This window comes from Larus michahellis, chromosome 1, assembly GCF_964199755.1.
Source record: "Larus michahellis chromosome 1, bLarMic1.1, whole genome shotgun sequence".
NCBI lineage: Eukaryota > Metazoa > Chordata > Aves > Charadriiformes > Laridae > Larus > Larus michahellis.
The window spans coordinates 188,771,551-188,794,640 of record NC_133896.1 but is presented as its reverse complement, the minus strand read 5'-3'; the positions used below and the strand labels follow the sequence as shown (position 1 = coordinate 188,794,640).

General features: G+C 39.4%; 1 protein-coding gene across 7 annotated transcripts in view; it reads right to left on the bottom strand.

Annotated features, from left to right (window-relative positions):
- Window positions 1-312: 312 nt before the first annotated feature.
- Window positions 313-23,090, bottom strand: part of DGKH (diacylglycerol kinase eta) — a 166,829-nt gene continuing 144,051 nt past the window's right edge. For 4 of the 7 annotated variants that reach the window (XM_074564792.1, XM_074564785.1, XM_074564820.1 and 1 more), the window contains 10 exons: window positions 21,396-21,503; window positions 17,451-17,564; window positions 17,027-17,161; window positions 16,139-16,305; window positions 14,488-14,593; window positions 12,913-13,005; window positions 11,254-11,373; window positions 10,778-10,886; window positions 9,231-9,361; window positions 313-3,208 (listed from right to left, as the gene is read on the bottom strand). In XM_074564792.1, coding sequence (XP_074420893.1) covers window positions 3,119-3,208; window positions 9,231-9,361; window positions 10,778-10,886; window positions 11,254-11,373; window positions 12,913-13,005; window positions 14,488-14,593; window positions 16,139-16,305; window positions 17,027-17,161; window positions 17,451-17,564; window positions 21,396-21,503 — 1,173 coding nt within the window. In that variant the 3' untranslated portion in view covers window positions 313-3,118. The remainder of the gene's footprint in view (window positions 3,209-9,230; window positions 9,362-10,777; window positions 10,887-11,253; window positions 11,374-12,912; window positions 13,006-14,487; window positions 14,594-16,138; window positions 16,306-17,026; window positions 17,162-17,450; window positions 17,565-21,395; window positions 21,504-23,090) is intronic. The other 3 variants (XM_074564811.1, XM_074564800.1, XM_074564839.1) reach the window with 1 other exon arrangement.

Genomic DNA, 23,090 nt, shown 5'->3' with positions numbered 1-23,090 from the left:
ACCTGGGACTTGTACAGTAGTAAAGGGGAAAAAAACCCCAACCAACCCAATAGTTTGAAATTACAATAATCGTGAGATAGCAACACTGTGTTCAAAAGTCTCTCTTTAGAAAAGCCACATCTCTAAACACAGTTACAACCCATGAGCTCGGCAGAGAAACCCTGTAAAATATTTTGAGCCTCCCTGTCAGCCGCATTTGGATTTGATAGCCAACACTAGTCTAAGGCATAGAGTTGCATAAAATTTCCTCTCCTGGGCATCCAGTAAATACAGCATAGATGATGCTTACAATTTATTTTTTTTTTTCCTACTCGCACATTTAAAAAAAACCCTTCTGCTTAGGACAATCAAAGTTAAATTCTTTGGTGGTCATTTAAAAAAATCAAACTGTACAAAGACAATTGATCAGTTGTCCTATACTGAGGTAATTTGAGGAGTGTCGTAAGAACGCTGCGTTATGAACACCACTTGGCCATTTTCCCTGCCTAAAAGCAGCTCCCGTTTTTTAACATACTCAGCGTAGACCTCTACAGCAACCTGGAGAGATCCTCTTCCACAGCCCATCTTAACGCATTGCATATAGCAAGGCTGAAAGTTGTAAAGAGAGTGTCTGCTAAAGTCAGAAAAGAAAGTTCTTCCCTGTATTATGTCCTTGAATCGACCAGGAAGATTAACTACGTAGTCTACCGTAACATCGATATATTAGAATGCTGCCACACGTTAAAATATAGCGTAGCTTAACGGAGAAACAAAAAGAAGAGGAAATACAACTTGCAAAGACTTCACAGATGCCATCTGAACATCATTAAAGGGGCGAATGTCAAGCATATTAAAAAAATATATATAATCTTTCCATTGTTTGCCTAACTTCCCATTGTTTGCGTATGCTTTTCGTACAACAGCATGAAAATCGTGTCACTCGGCAAAGAGATTTTGGGTTGTTTTTTATGGAAAACCTAATGGAACGTAGCCTTTTACTTTTTTTTGTTTACCAGAACAATCAATTATGTCCACAGAGCTCCCAGAGTGGTGCCCGTTGAACCTACAGCAGCAAGAGAACATAGTACTATCATTGGATATAAATGAAACTGGTTTTGCTCCTCTTGAAATTTTTAATTTTTTTTTGCAATAAAACAATGAGGGGAATAGATTTTACTTTCCAAGAGATGATTTCCATCTATCTTCCAAGGGACGACTCCCATCACACTCATGAGAAACAGAGGGCAAAACCAGGATGCAGCACTTGACGTCAGCCCCTTTAAACGGGGAAAATAAGCCTTGGAAAAAACAAAAGAAACCTTACTCTGCTGCCTACGAGGAAAACTTAAATAGATATGAAGATACTCTTTAACTTGTAAGACATGTCAACGCTACTCGAGTAAGTAAAAGTCAAGTGTTCCTCATGCCTCAATGGCATGTTGTTAGGAACAGCAAGGAGACCGCGATTCCGTGCAAGTGTTCTGGCAGGTGGTGCAATATCATCACATCTCTAACATTTCAGTAGGTTTTTTTGTAGATGCATGCGAATTATTTTTCTACTAGCTTAACATTTTTGTGAAAAATTAACCATGAAATTCCCTTATGAAGCTATGTTTCGCTTAAGTAAACTGTAAATAACCTTATAAACTCTGGCCTAACACAATTTCTAAACAAAATGGTTTTCATTTTTTAACCTGTTCACACTCCTGGATTACTATCTTGCACGTGATTCATTTTTGCATGCATAGTGTAAAACCCTAGAGTTTGGGTTTTTTAGATTTTTTCTGAGCTAGCAATGTAGGAGTGCTGACAAGAAACAGACTGATGCCTTTGTAGAGATATGCATACAGAGACATTTTTAAATTAACAGTAAATTAGTAATGAGTAAAAGCTTACCCCACAAAAATCAAATCAGCTGCTACATTTCAAAACTCTTCTTACGCATGATAAATAAAATGAATTTTCCTGTAAAAAATTTTCATTAATCTTTCCACCTGCTTTTTGAACAATAGAATAAATAAAACCATTAGTGCCTAAAAGTTCAAATATGCTACAGATGTTTAAGATAACTGGATAACTACATTAAAATGCACCATGAGAAAACTCGTTATCATTTTCCATGCAGGAAGCCAACTGATATTTTTGTGAGGTACCGGTCTTTCAAAAATACTCATAAGTTAGTTACCTGATACACCTTCTGTACATGGTATATTTAAAAAAAAATCTAACTGTACAGTGTTTCCATCATATATAATGCATATAATCTGCTGAATATGGCACAAATGCTAAGTTTCCACACCCACACATCCTTTGCCGTAGAACACGTTTTAGGCATAACACAACACTGAAGAATAGAAAAGTGCCTGAAACTGGGGGGAAGGGTGGGGGGAGGGAAAGACACTCAAGTAGTAATAAATTAAACCTCATTCAAACCGATATAAAAGTTGTTCAAGTGTTTAAAGTATCAGATGTGTCATGCAACAGAACAACAGATGATTCAGGCAGGCACACCATGCATTATCGTTTGCATTCATGGTATCACAAGGTATCTTATCTCTCCCCACTTCCGCGCGGCCAGGGAGCGCTGGGTACCCGCGGCACTGCCGGCCTCGCGCGTCGAACCTCCAAAAAAAACCTCTTCGTCTCCCACACGGGAGGTTTTAGGGAGCTCGGCCTCGGAAGGATAACCGGACAACCTCATGCTGTACAGTGGTATCTTGCTGCAGCACAAAGAGAGGCATACTGAGCTGCACAAAAGCAAAGCGATCGTTTCTTGATAATATTTTCCAGTCAGTGCAGTTCCCCATAAACCGACTGATTTACCACAATGTGCTTATCCGAACTGGCCAAGTTTGCACACCAAGAAAACGTCTTCGCAGAACACATCACTTTTTCCTTTTTTTGTGTCGGGGGGTTTTTTGTTTTGGTTTTTTTTTTTTTCCTTTTTTCTTTTTTGGCACAAATCCTTTTGTACTCTTGCAGCAAGCTCTTCACCGTACAAGAATTCAGAGATACGAGCCTGTACAAACACCGGCGCTTGTTCTTCCATAGAGTAAACTACAAAGACAGCGAAGTGCCTGCAACAGCTTTGCTTCTCCGGCAACTTTCCCTTCTCTCTCTAGGGAGAACGCCAGCATAATTACACTTCAGACAAAGGGGTGTTCTTGCCGAGCTCTTTAATTCCCTGGAGAATTCGCTTCATATGACCCACTTTCGTTATCCCCAGGTCCTACAGAAATGAGAAAAAAAAAAAAAAAAGAGAGAAAGAGAAAAAGAAAAAGAGGGAAGTTTATTTACAAAAAGGAAAAAAAACAACCAAAACCATCGATTACAATCTAGCCATGCAACAGATGTCTAGAAATATGCTCACTGCAATCAACATTAACTGGAAAAGACTCTATGGCACTAGCAAGTGTTGCCTCACCAAAAAATTGCTTAGCGCGTACAATGAATCCCTCTGTCTTGCAGACAGATAATTACTCACCTGCAACCCAAGGCAGTGCAATATCTGTCAAAAACATCTTTCACTTTCACTTCTAAGTACAAAAACCTTTTCACAATTTCTGTCAAAAAAAAAAAAAAAAAAAAAAAAAAGAACAATCTCCCCCTCCTCTCTAATTCAGCAATCAAATGCTTGGTGAGGATGTGATGGGTTAGAGCTTCTGTCCAGCAATGTCACTTGATCTGAGGCCCTACGATGTCTGTTTTAATCAACAAACGCACATATTCCCAAATTCTCAAGGGAAAGTGGATGTAACGGCTACAGGCATGTAGGACAACTTCCCTTTAGAGAGCAATAGAAAAGGTAAGCTTTTGTTTTTCATTCCAAAAAGGTTACGCCTTCTAACATGGATCTTCCTGATTAGAGAGCTGGAAGAAAAATTCTCAGAGACATGACAGTCACATCCCAAAGGAAAATGTAAAAAGCACAAGCGTAAATCTCCTTGTAGCCACCACTAAAACAATCACAGCAGCCAAAATGTTTCTAATATTGGTTTCTGGGACCCATCTCCATATGAGTGGCAACAGACAAGAAATTTTTGCAGCAAACCTCTTCCAGCAACATCCTTTTTCAATTTTGACCAGTCCAATGGTGGTCAGAGGAGCAGAATGGGACACCCAATTATGCTAATGATCCTGAACTGCGCTAATGAGTTTTCAGCTCAGTTTGGTAGAAATCTGCTTCCCTTATCTGTAAAACCCAGCTTTGAAAAAAGTCTTTAAAATCTTGGCGTTAGTGATGTTGAGCAAGTGGCAGATTCAAACATTAGTTATTTGTAGAATAAGCCTTATGTAAATAGGTTGTGATTAAATAAAAAAGTCTTAGCAAATTTTCACTATCTAGTCTTCTGAAATAGAAATCCTTTCATTTTAATAGGAATATTTTCCATTATGGAGACATTAAAAGGAAGGGAGTGTAATTAAGCAGCTTGAAATAATTATTCTCATACAGAGTGAAAAATGAAAGCAAATAAAATATTCTCTATATACCCTACACAAGGACTGCATCACACTTTCTACAGTCACAGAAAGCTCTGGAAATCTGCACTTTGTATTACTTAAAAGCATTAGCATGCAATTCATTTTGCATTTCTCCAAAGGAAGAAAAGGGTGGTAAGATGGGCATGAATTAATTATTTTGTTATAAAGGTAGCACGGCACAGATTAAACAGACAGATTTGGTTTTGGAAAGTCAAGATTGAATTCTGGTTATGTTAGAGACAAAAAAATAAATAAATCTGGTTGTTTCTTCAGTAGAAAACTGTCAGTACTATAAATACGTGACTGTCCTTTACAGTACTTTGGGACAAAGGTGTCAGCATTAAAGAATTCAAGATGCGTTCATAAAAGTCCCCAAATCAAGTGCACTTCGTAAACCTATCTGAACAAAACTTCTGATTTTTCCACATCACATTGATTTGTAAATCTTTTATCAACACTCACAAAAAAAATTAATACTAACTTTTAAGTTAAGAGAATTGATGTAGGCAGCAGTTGTTAAATTCATCCCACAATGAGAGTAACATTTATCATTTTAGATTTGAAGAATATTTTCTTGTTTATGCTAAACTTAATTTTCCAATGAATCAAAAATACACACAGCTATTGAAAGTACTGAAATAGCCCAGCTGCTATGTGGAGGAAATTCTACATAAAGAAAAACCTATATGGATATTTTCCAAACCACGAGAAGCCACACATGTGTTAAAGGTTAAGAACTTGCAAATTCATCAGAACAAACATTTTTCATGAGCAGAACTTTTGTTGGATAAGCAACATAGCGAGACGCTGCCAGACTTCAAAGATCAGAGGAAAGAATCATATTATGAAATTCCCAGAAAACTCAGCCCTCTTTTCCACCAACTTTTACAAAGCATCGCCTATGTTTCAGAGGCAAGAGGTTTTATTTCCATTCGAGCTGATGCTGCTGTAAACGTGGATCAGAACAGCAAGCCTCACGAGCCTTACCACAATTTGGGGGACCCGTTTGATAAATTCTGCCACACTTGTAGAAAAATAACCCAAAAAACAAAACCAACCGCCAAAACGACCTCTGAATTTTTAAGCTGTGTAATAGCTTGGTTTGGAGGAAATCAAGATTTCCGTCATCTCAGACTAAAAGGATCTGCTGCAGCAGCATAACGTGCACCATTTAAAAAGCAAGATGCTCGAAGATCTCTGCATTTTCGTGCATGCATGAGTTTCATCATGCTTTACATAATCTGTCCATATTTAATTGGTATCTAATTAACAAAAATTCAATTGGACTAAAATATGGTTTTGAAGACAAGAGTCTGAGGAAGAAAACAGTCTTTCTTTTGCCCCAGCTATGGCCTTAAAACTACGGGATCACCTCTCCTGCCGCTCTCCCTGCCCACTTTGCCATCTCTAGGCCTTCAGCAGGTAAGGCTCAAAAAAATCTGAAAAAGGAAAAAAAAAAAAAGAGGTTGGGCAAGAAAAAGCTGATGAAAATTCTTGCAACAGCTTTCTGAAGTTCTTCATCTGCATTATATTATGGTGACTAGGCCTCTGCTTAGCCAAGAACCCATTTATTCCCGGTTTGTCCCACACAGATTTTGGCCAAACGTACCACCAATGTAATACTACCAAACAATTTCTGTAAACACTCCCTACTATTAACATCTTCCAGATGGGAAACCTACTCTACTTGCATTCTCAGTGTCAAAAGCCATCTAATGTACCCGAAGTCTAACAAATCTGAGAACACATTTTCCATGCAAGAACTTCTTCAAAACACTCTACTGCGAAACACAGGGATGAAATGCCGCAGTCCTCAGCACAGACTTCAGCTCCACTGGCACATTGAGCCGACATCAGGCGTGGAAACCCTTTTTCCAAGGAAACCGGCATTGCTACAGAGCTCTAAGGAGACATCATCCTCGTCCTACCAAATGTGTTGCAGTTCTGATTGCATACATAGGAACAAGGTTATCAATGCTAAGAATGCCAGCATTTATTTCAGAAAAATCAGAGTCTAGTTTTCAATGAGTTTGCCTGTAAAATAAAGCTAAAAAAAAAAAAGTCGCGACAAGCTTGCTTTCTACGATTTCTACAACCTAGTTTGCAATTTACCATCCAGCCTTTCCTCGAGCAAAAGAAAATCACATGGGTGTAAAAGTCTAAGATTCCCCTAAATAAAATCAGGCATAGGAGGCTGGAGAAAGGGTATTACTGCAGGGGCTGGATGGAGAGAGGTATCTGGTTCCTCTTAGAGGTGTTCTCCATTCCGAGTTGTCACACAGAGCTAACCGAGAATGGGATGCACAAGCTACACGGACATAGAATTAGAGGCGTCCAACCCTTCAGTCAGCTTATCGACCTATTTCAGGGATGCGTGCAAAGGAAGCGAGTTTCATCAAATCCTTTTCCGTACTGCCTTTGATCTCTCCTTTTGACCACAGAAAGAAAGACGGGCCCAGAGGATTCAATTAAAACAGGCACCGATTTTTCCTGTCGTAGACATGAGAGGTAACAGAGGCAAATCTATTGCACATGACTTAAGAGGTTGTGAATCAATGGCGAGCCCGTTTGGCTTGGCAGGAAGCACTAGGAGGAGAGGCTGGAGACAAGATTATAGCTCGCAAGAGCACTGACGACTCATCTGCACACCTTGATAGCCAAAGGGAGGAAAAATTACCAGGGCAGCTTGCGACGTGTTCCTCATTTCCTAGGTACCGCGTTACACGTCTTGACACCAATTCAGGTCACCGGTCAGAAATCTGCAGGCTCCCTCAGCCATCCTTAATTGGCTCCCTGCAGAGATCGTGCCCCGTACGTAACGAACAGGATGAGTGCTAAACTCTGCTATTTAAATTCAGCGTTGCTACCTAGAGCAGCAAGCTGTGCTTGGCCAAAAGCCCAGCCTACCTTAGGGAAGAACACCGCCTTGGAAGCTCTCAGCTCTGCTCACGAGCAGATGGGGCGATTCCAGAGCAAGACCTCTGCTTGCACATGACATACCCTTGGCAACTTGCATAGAGCAACCCCTCCTCCAGCTATGCTGAGCAATTTAAAACCTGCTCAACGTGCTTCCAGGCAGCACTAGATAGAGGGGACGCTACAGGTCTGACTCTCTGTAGGTTCTAAAACAGGCTTTTAGATATTTCAGGCAGTTGGCCTTCGTGCTGGGGGTTTATTTATGCTGAATCCACATGAGTCTCCAGCAACAGGGGTGACAGGGTGATGATTACCCTGCTGCGGATATTCACTGGGATGAAGTGCCAGTCTGCTGGGCATGCAGTCAAAGCGGTACCTACCAGAAACGAGGGATGGTCAGAAGCCATGCCTATTTTAACACGGATCTTAACCACCATCATTCATTCCAACAAACCTGACATCTTGATTTGTTTTTAAATTAAGGTTTCTTAACATTTTAGCAAAACTATGCATCGTACGGTACTAAGTTTCCCGGTTAAGTTTTAAGAGAACAGGGACTTGCAACATCCGTCAATGGAACATTGTGGTGGATTGTGTGGACAGTTTCCCATTTCTAAAATTTTGCATGGAGGGACTGTACTATCCTGAAAAAAAGGAATTTAGCTTCCACAGAAAGAAGCTTAGGTGAGCTAATACCAAAGGGTAAAATAATACACAACAGCTAAACACGTCATATCAAAGAAAGACAGCTATCTTCAGCAGCTGCATTCTACTGCAACAGTCACAAATGGAAGCACTACTTTATAATGTCAGGATTTCATACCATAAAAGGAACTTTATGAAAAATGGCACATTTGTATGAAAGCATTGCCTCTATCTGGAGACTACTGCACTGTGGCTAGAGCGATGACTTGCACTCTAAATGTAAATGTTTGCGATTTATACAATATCCTGTTTCCTCTCTTATGTGCTAAAAGCAGTTGCAAAACACATTATCAAGAACTCATTACTACCGAGTTCCCGGAAAAAGTAATGTAATGAATCCCCAAAGATATAGCCTCTATTACATCTAATGGATGCACTTAAGTCATTCCTGAAAAAGACCAGCAAGCTCAAATAACAGCCTCAGCCTGCTAGGTAACATTTCTCCCTGCAAAACTTATCAATCTGACCTCAGAGGAAGAAAGTTTTACCATTCTGGAGACAGAATAACGTCATTTTTTTTTTTTTTAAAAACTCTACAGCTATAATCAGGCAGAGGTTGGTCAGGGGCGAGAAAACCTATTGCAGAGGTCTATATTGACACACAAACACCAACAGCACGGAAGTCCAATGCCGCAATTTATTAAGCTGCGTATCTCTCTCACGCACACTATATCCAATATATAAACAATAAATCACCTGAGGCAGGTCAGCTGCTCGTAGCTGCTGACCTTGCAGGAGACAGATTCAAAATTACTATCCCCACCTTCAACTGATCCATACTGATCCTGTTTAATGGAAACAGTGAACTCCTGAAGATGACATTACATGACACTGATGTCAGTAAGATATCAAACATGCTTTTCCTATGCCTTCTGACATAAACCGTAATGCTACAATTCTACGTGAAGAGCAAAAAAAAAAAAAAAAAAAAAAAAGGGAATTTCAGATAACACAGATATTCTTGGTTGCGAGTACAAGTCAGCACTTCAGAAATTCAGGCGAAAGGACAGGGCGTATTAGTTTATTGCATATTTGCACAGTGTAAGCCAAGCTACAAGCTCATAACAAGTGCAGGGAAAGAAGAAAAGTCGGTTGTTGTTTTGTCAAAGAAAATGGTCAATAGCAGAAAAGTAGCACAAAGGAAATACCTTAAGATCTCGCCTTTCCAGATGTAAAAGCTCAGAGCCTCGGATGTCATGGCTGATGAAGATTTCTTTGTACTCTCCCAAACTGAGCAGATCCAGCCAAGCAGCAACTTCATCTGTGCCCCATTTTTGAACTACCAAAGTTAAGAGCAAAACCCCCTTAATTTCTACATGCTCAAATGCATCACAAGCAAAGGTTAGGCCAAAGAGAGTGGAAAACAGAGTAGAATTGCCGTGCTAGCAAAGGGAAAGGTTAGAGGTGTCATTTCCACAAAAACTGACAATTTCCTTTTCACATGCAGGTTACAGGTTAGCAGTTAACATGAGAAAGTATCTAAACAAAGTTGGGGTTCTTTGCTTTGCAGCCATGCTTTCAGCTTTACTCCAGTTTCTTCAGTAAAGCCTTTAAAACCTCACGTCCCAACAAATTCACATTAAACCACCTTAGGATCAGTGACGCAAAGTCTAATGTTGTTCTGCTTTACACCGTTAATTTATTAGTAGTCATCCAGGGGAGAGGAGAAGCCTTCAAAAACTAATTAACATGTAAAATTAAAATATCAACCATAACTCAAATATAGCAATGGCAGCAAGCAAGTCCGGTTTTAATTAACAGTTTCTAGTATTCTTAATTAATGCAACAAGTATTCTTTAAGCTACTGTGTTACATAGGCCATTAATAAGCTCTCTGTAAAACATTGTTCTCTAAGGTTAGTTGCCCACATTAGTCCTAATAAGACCACATTTATTGAAAACAAAAAAATAGTTATGCTACTTATTGCTATAATTTTGCAACTTCATTCAATGCTGATCAGTTTTAAAACGAAGTGAAATCTGAAGTCTAATCTGAAATCTAAAGTCTGATCAATAACTGCAAGATTTTGCAGATTTTGACCAACTGTTCCTTAAAAAGACAAAGATGTAGAAACAGTTTTAGGACCATCTGATCACTGATTAACTCCTGGACATAATCTTAAGGAAATAAGTTCATGGATAAGAATGGGAAGAGAGGAGAGTGGAGTTTGTTCAACTTCTTCTAATTAAAAAAAAAAAAATAAAAAAAATCGATATTGCCTTTCGTGGCTTTTTGTTTGATTTGTCTCACTCGCCGAACTTAAAACCCATCTGAAATTTAAGAATAACTGGTTAATTAAGCCAGTATGATAAAAGCTATTGCGCACCTCCTGAAACTAACCTGAAAAACCTGAACTGGAGCTTCGCAGGGAAACAATGTGTTTACCTACGACTTGCGTTGCTATGAGTTAACCACCAGCAAAGACACGGGTCCTGTCACGTAATAAAGCTACCTAAATATTTTCGCAGTAGTTCTTTGGTTCATTTGGGGTCCTACTGAATGCGTTCTAAATGCACTGAAAGAAACCTTCATCCTAATGAAGACGCCAGTTAGCTCAGTTGCTTTTCACTTTGACTTTACTCTTAGGTAGGGTGCATCATTTCCGCTCTTACCGAAAAAAAAAAACACAACCCGACCCATGAAATCACATTTTCCCCAAACACCACTATTTTTCTTGTAATTGCAAAACACATACCAGGCTGAGGGCTGGTCTTATGCTTCTGAACTTTTTCTTTTTTAAACTTTGGCACTATGCGAAACACTGTACTTCTGTTGTTTCTTTTAGCATAATCCAGAGGGGGATCCTGCATGAAAGAGGAGGCATATTTACCTTTAATTAACAGAAAACAGCAGTGAAATCACATGCTTGAGATGGTAATTCATAGTTAATCTCAAAAACTAATACCAGATTTTACTTTTGTAAAGAATAATGTTGGGATTTAACACTATACTTGTTTCATTTATTAAATAACCATTTAAAACCTTTGCATTCGCAAAAGGAAGCAAAACACACAAAAAGCGCTAAGCTTAGAAGCTTGTTCGCAGCAGACAGAAGGGATCCAGCATCGCTACTGAAATTGCCTCTCCAGATCATGAGGGGTTCTAACGTACTCTTCCCTATCAAAAGAAAATTAAGTTCAGTTAGAAACAGGAAGTATCAATCAAACTCACCTCGTCATCATTTGGTTGAAAAACATAATAAAGCCAAGGTATCTCGGCAAGTTTTCTCAACTCTATTTCCACACTGTGCAAAGCATCAGACAACAGCTCTTCATGGGGAGCTTCTAACTGCTGTTTATAAACAGGTCAGAAAAATAGTATTTTTAGTTTTGTTCATATATAACATTTAAATCTAGATATGTTGTTACCTCACACAAACAGATGACGACTTCACAGTGAGAACAGTGAAAACAAATAATCTTACCAAACTGAATTTTCCTTCAGAGGTACATCAGACCACCCTGCCGCTACATTTAGTATGGTCCCCACCACAAAGGGATGACTGAGACTTTTGGTGCGGACCAGCTGGACCTAGCTGTCCATCACTCTCATCATTCACCACACTCCTGGAGTCTTCACAGAGCAAAACTTATCTGGTAACACCAATACTAGAACACACTAGAAATGGAAACTACCAGCACAAGGAGATAAAACCTGACCAGAAAAACAAGCACCTGGAAAGTCTTTGTATGAAAAGTAGCATAAAAAGATTGAATAGATGGTAGTAAGCCTGAGTTATTATTTGCAAATGTCTTCATATGATAGATCACTCTCTCACAGTCAAGTAAGAGGAAATGGATGTTACCGAAGATGCTCCATTCCCAACGGTCTTCCAGTGGTGATAGAATCCCTGCGCTACGCCTTCTAAATAGGTGACACACAGAGCGACAGCCACTGCTGTGGGCTGAGGATGGGAAGAACGGGGACCAGGCATGGAAGAGGGACACGACTGCAGCCCCAGATGGGAGACAAAAAGCCAAACACATCAGTGAAGGCCAAAGAGGAAAAGAAAGTGGTAGCAGTGTAAAAAGCTTGGGCTTGCTGACCTATGGGAATTTGGCTCTATAAACACTCTGAGGACCCCATGGAGGCACCAGTTTTCCTTAAAATGCTGGTCTGAAAACTATTCTGCAGCTGTTGTGTGAGTCCAAACTGTGAGGAAGAGGCAAGGAAGGCAGCTGATCCCTTTTTTGGGCTCATCTGGGGTTGCTGAAACATCATTTTGAGGTAAAGAGTTCTTGGAACGAGTTGCTTGGAATCACTAATAAAGCAATCTGAACATCTACTTCTCTCTTTGAAGTAAAAGCAGTCCCAAGGCAGTGCAGAATATCCTTTTGAAAGGATCTAATTAAGTTATATCCTAGTGAATGCATTTTTAAAATGAAGTTGTAAGTGAATCTTTGATCTCTAGCGCTGGAAAAAGATTTTGACGTTGTTGAGGTTTGGTGATAAATTACAAGCCCCCATTAACTTATCCCACCTAACAAAAACTTTCCTTTGCCTCAACAGTTTGTGTATGTTACCACCTTTCAAAGGAGAGACCGTCTTTAGTAAGATATTGCTGTTCAGCAGAGTAATACTGGAAATATAAGCTCCCTCTTGCTATCGTGTTATTTTCTCTTCTAAAGCTCATAGAATTCAGTGCCCATAAGATGGATGGCAACCTAGGACAAGAATTCATAACTCATTCCGATCCAAACCACAAATGCAGTGTAATTAATGAGCTCCTTGTAGTATGTCATAAATCCTGCGCCAGTTTAAAAAATCAGCAAAGAACAAATGACAGATAATATGAATGAGGGAATAAACCCATGTATTTTGTGACCTTACCAAAGGAACTCTTCCTACTAGCAGAGATTCAGTTTCATTATGTAGGGCCTTCACGTTGACAGCTATCTCCATGGCAGTGTTTCTGGTAAGGCTCTGGGGAATAAGAATCATAAAAATTATTTGAAGTGATGCAAGTCAAACTGTGAATAAGTACTTTGGACTTACAGCACAGTTCTTAAGCGTCTTCTAGGAGAAATACATCAATTTATCTCTACACTAACAACTTCTTCAGCACTGAACAAAAATGTAGAATCTAATTACTGTCTTTTCCCCAATTTAATTTAATATGACCGTATACCATCCTGCAGATCATCAAGTGAGATGAAGCCACAATTTTTATGGATGACAAAAGGCACCAGAAAAGTTTTGGGGCTCACTTAACAACGACTGTTGATCTGAATTGTTCACCTTATTTTTAGTGGAAGTAAGCTGCTAGCCATATTTTAAGAAGCAAAGGTTAACCGATGTATTTACCATACGTAAATTTAGGTTAGATATAGACAGCCTCTACCTAATTAATCTTTTTTGGGTCCAATCCCTGAAAACAGCCAGATTGTCTAGTGTGACAAGAAAAACCAGGAAACTCATTTCCCCTCGCTCCCTTTGCATTCTCAACATAGCATTTGGCTAACAAGCATGAAAGTTTCTACGAATTCATCCACAAAAATTGACCTGTCTGTAGGAAGAGCACTGGTTCAGCCTTCGTCATGCCTCCGCCCTGTGTCTGGGGACATGCCTACACAGTCGTCTGCGAGCAGATATGAGCTTACTTCTATTATTTTTGCTGTTTGCTGACCCAAGTTTGGTTAATTCATGCTCGTAGCTACATTAGTACACCACCTCACTTGATTTCATAAGCACTGCTGGATCACTTCAGGATGTGCACCCCCTAGCTATGGACCTCTGCTGCAGGTGGAACGAATTCTTTCCTGCTTCCGAAAGGCAACAGACATACTCTTACCATGCTCCTAATCCAAACTCCTTATCTCCCTCTCAACTACTCACTTCCCCTTGCAACAACGCTCAAAAGGTCCGCATTTTAAGTGTCATTAATGTCCCTTTCTAACAGTGCATCAAAGAGAGAGCCTATCAGCTGGGGAGGACCCCGATGAATGCGGAAATTGCATCTTCTGCCTTCTCAGATGTGGTACCCATCTAACACCAGGAGGGGACTCTCCTCTTTAATACTCTTTCGTAAAAAGGCAGTTCTCCTAACTCCCATTCCGGGTATTATTAATAAATTTCAGAATCATTGAACATGATCTCTACCAAATTCATCAGCTATGGGGTGTTCCCCTACGCACGTGAAGGGATGAGACTCCCTGCTGCCAAATAGTACTTTCAGTACTTTCAGAATCGAAAGTAGTTTTCCCTCATCTTTCGCCTTAGAAAAAGTGGCAAAAAAGGGGAGAAGATACAGCATCCGTTCCTCTGTTTATCAAAAACTTCAAGAATTGTCACCCAACTTGTTTTAATACAGGGACAGGGAGTACAATACAGCTCCCGTGTCACAAACTTATGCACGCAGATATTATAGCTTATTTACTTATACATAAGTTTCTGTTCTTCCTTTACCTCAGGAAACCTTGGGTTGGCTTTATTTAATGCATGTGAACATGCATTAACAGCATGAGCAAGCTCCTGCTCTAAGAGGCCATGTATTTTTGCTGCTTCACAGATCCTACAAAAACAGAAAAAAAGAGAAAAATATTTCTCACTTCCTTTAAAGACAAATTCTTAAGAGTACACAACCTCATCAGATGAGAAAATACGCAAAGATATGTTTCACAACACACTTTTAAAAAAATACAGTCCTTTATAACACAAGTTGAAATACAAGTATCTCTTCAAATCATACAGCACCTCACATAAATGATACCCATAACACAGATGATTTATTCTGCTATAAAATACTGAGACACAAATGCTACCAAAAAATATCGGGGCTCTTAATTCAAATAAAGTATAGAGGAAAGCCCTAGCATATTAAGATTACTTACTTTAAGTTATCTTAAGAACTATTACACCTATTTCACACGGCACATCCTTCAGATGTGACATTAAAATTGGCTGCAATCATTTGAGATTATGAGAAGTCGAGCTGTAATTACAACCTCAGGACCATCTCTAGAACAGTAAAGTTTTTAAGCTGTCTTGGCTAAACTTCACTTTAGGGAATTTATAACCTAAATTATTCTTCTATGTCTACTTAAGTCACCAATACAGTGTATAAAGAATGTGTAGTTCTTCAATTCCTTTCTTATATTATCGGTGCAACTCAACAGAGACTCCAAGAGTTGATTTTTATGCTTAAGATAATTTGATATCATGATGAACTGAAGAGCAGCTTTATAAAATATTCCGATTTAAAAAAAAAAAAGCCTATTCTAAAAAAACCTAGGTGGCTTTTTTTTTTCCCTGTAAAAATCAAAGTGTCTTCTTTATTTAAATACTGGCATCTCAGGAATTCTTGAAAATTCTTGAAAATAAGCAAGGCTGTGGGATCAGTTTTATACCATCAGCCTACTGTCGTCTCAACCCACACATATTACTGAAGCATCCAGGGGCGCAGAGATGAGGATTTTGAGCATTAGGAATGAAACAGAAACTGCAATAACAATGAATGAGTGGATGAATGCAAAAAGGTATGAAGATTTTATATGGCAATTTGGGCTCCTTGAATGTTAACTGCTTACTCTCTACATACGTTCGGAAAAATTTCAGGTTTATTGAAAAGTGTTCCTCTCTTTGAAATTGCGATTAGCAAGGCATTAAGACAAAATAAGGTCAGGAGACGTTAAGGTCAGGTGGATACACCCGCACTGTTGACTTCTAAGAGTGGGTTTTTTCAATAAATATATTTTTGCTTTTGCATAAAACAAGAAGTTTCAATCAAAAGCCCCTCCTCAAATAAGCCTTCCCATTTTCCATTTCCGCTGCTCCTTCAGAAAGTCGTTTTTCACAAGCAAAAAAAAAAATAAACACATAAAAATAAAAGTACAGAAATATATAAGAAAAGCATACATAGACAAGTTGAGCCATAAAATAAAATAAAATAAAATAAAATAAAATAAAATAAAATAAAATAAAATAAAATAACTGTTTGAGTGGCAACTAAAAATTAAACAAAAAACGGGGAAAATATAAACTTCTATGTATGCATTTGCATGAATAATTCAGTCTTGGTGTCTAGGTTGCCAATCCAAACTTATTAATTTTACCGTACCTGGTAATAAGTTCTTCTGCAGCTTGTGAGCACAGCTGGATCTGTGCAACTTCTTCTTCTGTAGCCAACTCAACAGCCTGCTGAGGGTACAAGGGAGACCGAATGACAGGTTTACAGGAATCATACTTCTGTTTGTCCTCCCAAGACTTCAGGGTGCTTTCAAAGGCCTAAGCAAAATGAATTACACAGTCAGTTCACAGCACTTGGAGTACTCTTGCTTATTAAAAAAATGAATTTTGAATTTTATGTCAATTTTACTTTAGAAAAAAATTGTGTTAAAAATAATTTAACAAATAATTTTTTTAAATTTAATTTTAAGTCTATATAAATAACACAAGCTGTATAAATAATGAAATGACATTTAATTTTTTTTAGATTTAGTATAGAGAATAAGTAATTTCTCAAAGCTCTCTCAGGAAGGAAAGGAAGGAAAGGAAGGAAAGGAAGGAAAGGAAGGAAAGGAAGGAAGGAAGGAAGGAAGGAAGGAAGGAAGGAAGGAAGGAAGGAAGGAAGGAAGGAAGGAAGGAAGGAAGGAAGGAAGGAAGGAAGGAAGGAAGGAAGGAAGGAAGGAAGGAAGGAAGGAAGGAAGGAAGGAAGGAAGGAAGGAAGGAAATATAAAATTTTCACCATTCTTACTATGTATTAATAAGAATACAGGAATATTACTAATAAAACAGATAAAAGCTAACAAAGCTTTGTCACATACAGAAGAACAATTCTCTATCTGGCTTATTATAGAAGTTATAAAACTGTAAGTAATTATCTAAGTTACAAGAATAGTTATAAAACATTTTTATAAGCGCTGTCTTGCTCATGTTATAACTGAATCTAATTATTACAGAAAGCAATGTAAATAATGGTTATTTCATAACACTTTCTGCTACGTACTCTGTCTCGTGTTAGCATCTGAGCTCTGTTTTTATGTATGATCTTAATAACTCCCGGGGGCTGGATCCATGCCTCTCCATCGACTTGCACTGGAACCCCTTCATCACCAAGTATGGTGATCTTTACTGACCGACACTGGAAAAGAACAAACACGTTATTTTACAGAGCAATAAATACTAATGAAAGTGACGGGCCACCTGAAATATGTTCATTACTAGGAGCTGTGGCTTCCCTCCAGGACTGTCTCGAGGATGAAGCACTTTTATACTTCATTCATCATTGAAGACAATTTGTTACCCGTTAAAATTAAAACAACGTCAGTGCTATATTAATGCATAGGATGCTGGTAATCAAAAGTGCCGCTACTTGCCAGCATCCCAAACTGCTGCCAACCACGTTGCATGCTTTCAAGTAAGAAACAAACCTGAGCTATCCTGTGGTGCTGCAGTTTGATGACTCTTGAAACTGCCATCTGCATGCTCCCAAACACCGCAACAACTTCTAAGATTTTATCATCAAACGATGGAGCACCAAATATCTGAAAGGAAAAGAAAACATTCCATTTTTGGATGGTAAATCAGTGCTTAGATTGCATGTCCCTGGGGAGGGACTGTTTGCAAGGGCATGTAGCAACAGGACGAGGGGCAATGGTTTTAAACTAGAGCAGGGTAGGTTTAGCTTAGACATTGGGGAGAAGTTCTTTATACAATGAGGGTGGTGAGACACTGGCACAGGTTGCCCAGAGAGGTGGTGGAGGCCCCATCCCTGGAGACATTCAAGGCCAGGCTTGATGAGGCTCTGAGCAACCTGGTCTAGTTGAAGATGTCCCTGCTTACTGCAGGGGGGTTGGACTAGATGACCTTTAAAAGTCCCTTCCAACCCAACATGTTCTATGATTCTATGTTCAATGAAACACAGATTCATTTACAGACTCGCTTTCAATATTTCATAGAATCATAGAATTTTTAGGGTTGGAAGGGACCTTAAAGATCATCTAGTTCCAACTCCCCTGCCATGGGCAGGGACACCTCCCACTAGATCAGGTTGCTCAGAGCCCCATCCAGCCTGGCCTTAAAAAACTTCCAGGGATGGGGCTTCCACCACCTCTCTGGGCAACCTGGTCCAGTGTCTCACCACCCTCATGGTGAAGAACTTCTTCCTAACGTCCAGTCTGAATCGACCCATCTCTTAAATCCCAATATTTAAATGCTCTAACTTATTTACTGTAGAACAGCTACACTGTCTCTCAAAAGTTGTAAGGGTGAGGTAGCATAGGTTGTAGGCAAATATTGTTTTAAAACAGCAGTGCTAATAGCATTTCAAATATCTGAATGACAAGGCATGTCCTTATACAGGAAGGATGGCATGTTTCAGTGTGCAGACTAAGAAATGTTTTTGAAGGCAAGATGAAAGGCCAATTCAAATCTCTGCTTGGTTAATGTACTTAATATCTAAGAGGTTCTCGAAGTTAAGAGGAGTAATGGTGTCTTTTTCTCTCAGAAGCGCGTGTCTTCTTATGCTCTGAATTCTCTGGAAACCAACATCCGAGTCCACACGCGGCTTTGTTAAACACAGCTTTCATACTGACGAGGATCTTGTTTGCGCTGTGTGCAATTATCCACTTTAAATATGAAAAACGCTTCTGTATGGAACAAACGTCCTGATATCCAACCAAGACATTGAATTTCCATGAGCTCACACAAAGCACAGGAAGTCTCGTGTGTGTCATTGCCCCCTGGTGTCCTGCAGGGGAATTCGGCCGTGCCACAGGACAAGTCTTAGGCTGGAGTTCAACTGGGTCTGGGCAGGAGATGCCATACTAAGGTCACTTGGAAGCTTGACCGTTTCATCCTGATATGCAATAGGGAGCAAGGAGGGAGAAAAATCAGCAGGAGAAATCACTCCAGTAAGAGTTTAACAGGTGGAGAGATCACCTCTCTGAGCAGTACTCAGACTACCTCAACTGGCACCTTGGGCAGAGCAAGCTGCATCGGTGACGCCTGAGACCAGAATGGAGAAAATCCCTGAAAGGAGCTCAAAAGCCACAACTAGTCGGGTCCTGTCCCCTGACGGAGCATTTCCTGGAGGTGAAGAATAAGAGGGTGAGGATCCAATTCTGTGTAATCCAGGTAGTGTCTGCAGCAGCGGCTCAGGGAGAGAGAGGATGGGGAACAGGCTGAGGGACTTTGGTCCCTGCTGCCCACCAAGCCAGTAGGAGCCTTCACCCCAGTGCAGCAAGCGGTGGCTTTGGCCAGGAGGCTGAGGAGGGCTTCTCAGGGAAAGGGCTGCGCAGCGCAATTGCCACAGTTTAGGGCCACATCCAGGTAGACTTCCCTTTAGAGCATCCCAGGATCACACGGATAGATCTTAAGCAGGTCAGTGTCAAAGAATGAAAGTGCAATTTTACTGGGTCTAGACTGTTTTGAAGCAAAGGGTTTCTCCATCTGAATTTTTTCTGTTTACATGGGTATTTTTCCAGTTTTCACATGGTGATATGAACGTCTTGACAAGAGCAAAGACAGTGATTCCGTTATCCCAAGGTAAAAAATACAGAGAGTCCTTGATCCAGCTTTAACAAGTATAACTGACATCTACAGGGCTAGTTCTGCAAGAGTTGAGAAAAAGTAGTTGTAAAATTTCATCTATTTTGTGCTTCCACTTTAGCAAAAGAATGGGCAAACCACAACCCAGACTGCTGTGTCTCTCCACCAGTAAAACATATCTGTACCGAAAACCAACCATCCTTCTTTTTTTTTTCTTTTTGTAATAAAGGCAAACAAATCTCTATGGATCAACGTTCAAGAAACAATTCCCTCCTTTCCTGTTGCATGTCATAGCTGCAGCCTGTCTTCCGGACATCAAAAAAGCATGTGTAAAGAAGCCCAGCTCAAGTCGGTCGGCGTTTGGCTGCCCTGCTTGGCTCACCGATGCTTCAGGAATATCTGCGGCTGTCAAGGCAACATCTTTCTTTTGTCCAGAGAAGCAGAATCAGCAGCACTTCAGACCACCACCACCTCGGATGACCAATCACTCAAGACTGCACTAAAGCGGTGAATTATGCTCCTACCTCTGTCCACAACAGCTATGTCATTTTGCTGGTACATCTGATCACCAGAAGACTAAGAATATCAGTAAAACTGCTCCAAGACACACACATTTGCTGTATACCGGTATGACAGCTAGCACAAATCTTCTCTCTCACTAAGGCAGTCCAGGGAAAAAAATAAACTCCTGAACTGGAGTTAACTGGAGTTAAACTCCTGAGCAGATGTTAGAGATGCTTTCGAGTTATGAATATGAACATGGAGTATATAAAAACTTTAGATATCAATAGCCAAATATAAACACAACTGCCATCGTCTAACATATACCAAAAATAAGAAGAGGACATTGAAACATGTTTAAATATTTTTTGTGACTTTTACGTGTGTGTGGGTGTATGCATGTGTGGGTGTGTATATATATATATATATATATATATATATATATATATAAAAGCAAAGGATAATAACTCACAAGAAACCAAAAGCATTTTGGCAAAAAAATCCTGGATTGTCTACATTAAAATCACAGGCTAATTTGCAACTACAGTTTCAGGGAATTCAGACCACACACACACTAAATCAGGACATGCAGAATTGAGATAATCTGCTAGTAATTACAATTGTTTCACTGTGCGTGAAGCGGATGGCAGCGGTAAGACTGCTCCAAGTTGTTAGACATTTAAATATCCACGTAGCACCACGTTTCTTAGGAGATGTGAGAAAGAAGGCAAAAAAGATATCTTCTAAAATATTTTAGAAGAATTTTAGAAGCTCATTGAAGATAATATTTAGAAAACAAGATTAATACCCCCACTAAATTATCAGTCACTAAATGCATCAGTCCCCATTTCCCGAATCACCATCCCTTAGAGTCCAAAGCTGTTTGAAAAACAGGAGGAAAATTCAGGTATAAAGGGTGAATGATAATCCTTGTCCACCCTGCTTACTGTCAGAATATAGCAGAGGAGTCTACGCTTTGAGAAACCTTATTTACAGGTTTACAATATAGACAGGAACGATTTGTGCCTCTGTTTATAAAATTAGTTTCTAAAAACACCCATAGTCATTTAAAAAAAATATCACTAAGCCTTATTATGAACATTTTGCTCTAATGGACACGACAGAAGGCAACAGCGAAAAATCATGGGATATATTTGCAATTAAAAAATCAACAAGACGATACAGTTTAAACTGAAACAGCCTCCCTGAATAAGAGTTGCTATCCAAACTACACGCTACTACTTTTGAAATTAAATGAGAAGAGCAGTTCATGCTATTTATTGCTGGTTTCACCCAGAAGGTTACTTCTCTTTAATGTTACTCACATCATCTTCTTTGGTTCCACCCCAGAAATTAGTCCCACCAGCATAGCTGGGAATGTTTAGCACAGCTATGCCCTGCAGACTCGGAAGGGGGATGTACTGTCCATCACACTGTAATGGATAGAAACCTCATTCAGTATATAAATAATGTGATAAAAGTAATCAGCAATTTTTAATACATGAAGATTCATCAGAGCTGGCAGGGGAGGACGGAGTCACTAATAGGCTGACACAAACCTATTCCACCCATGCTGTGAAGCATCTCTAACACAAACCTCTTCTCCCCAGTATTTTTTGCAGAGCTGAAAAAACACTAGTATCTACAGCAGAGGTGTTCCATGACTCTTCAAAGAAATAGTTTCACAGTTTCACATTTAGTTAAGTCTATTAAGCAGGAAAAAAAAAATAATCAAAAGAATCCAAGAATATTTCTGGCATAACCACAAACATGTGGTTAAATGTAAGCGTTGGTAGCACTTGTATACTTGCCTTCCTGCAAAAATAACTCACTTTCCTCCCAAAAGTGCAAATCTGGGAATGACCCCACAGTTGTTAGCCTGGCGGTCGTTTGGAGTTATTGATTTTGCAGGTAAGAGGTCGGTTCTATGACCGACCGGTCATTCCGCCCTTCTTTCTTACCTCTTTATCCTCCAAAAAACCCACAAGCAACTCCAAGCCCTGCTCAACACCATCACGGGATGACGCAGTCAATCTCATGAGTGAATTTACAGATGTCAGTGAAATCACTCTTGACTTACAGCAGTGCAACTGCCTGCAGAGGTGAACCCAAAAATCTCAAACTGTTCAACTGGCAGCCAAAAGTGAAGTCCTGCAAGCGCAGGTTTGAAGCAAGTTGGAAATGTAAGGTCCTAAATGCTGGATGCAGGCGTCACTTTGGGGATCATGAATTTGCGGGTGAAGTTGCCTTTAAAGAAGATTGCCAGATTACCGCAAGTTACCTGTCCCACAGAAGGATCTTAAAATTACACAAATGAAATAGAAATGCTATGAAAATAAGGGCAAAATCTGTAGCAATTTTATCAGGAGGAGAGAGAGATGCAAAATTATTTCCAGAATGTGCTTAGTGCTCTCTTTTTATGATTTAATCTCAGCAACGAGACAGAATTTAACATTTTGATCAAAATGTGACAATATCCAAAATACGCTGTGATATTAATAGATGCTGCCAAGCCGTTTGTATTATAGTAGAGGTCTGCCTCCAATTCCTGAAATGGATATTTTTAATTTTCCAGTGCCATGCACCTCATCACACATTTTAGCATAAAGCTAATATTATGCAAGGCAATACTAAATATGAAATTTCTGCTTGCTGGTTTACTTACAGAAATGTTCAAAAATAATTATGGAAAGGTCAGATTTGAATGTCTTAATGAATCATATTTGAATCTTATTCAAAAAATCCTTAAATTAGAATTCTATCTGCAGCACAGATAACGTCCTTTCCTGCCATTATATTTGCTAACTAGCGCATAATTCCTTGATAATTACTCAATCCTTAGATAACAGCAATCTGCCCCTACCAGACAAAATCCTCCCAAATCTCAGAGGAGCGAGAAAGAGTTCCAGTAACTTAAAATTATTCTTTCAACTTGCAAAGTTATCTTCTTATAAATAACGTAAACTTCCATATGAAATACTCAGCAGGAAGTAAAAAGAGAAATTACGTATGTTCTCTGT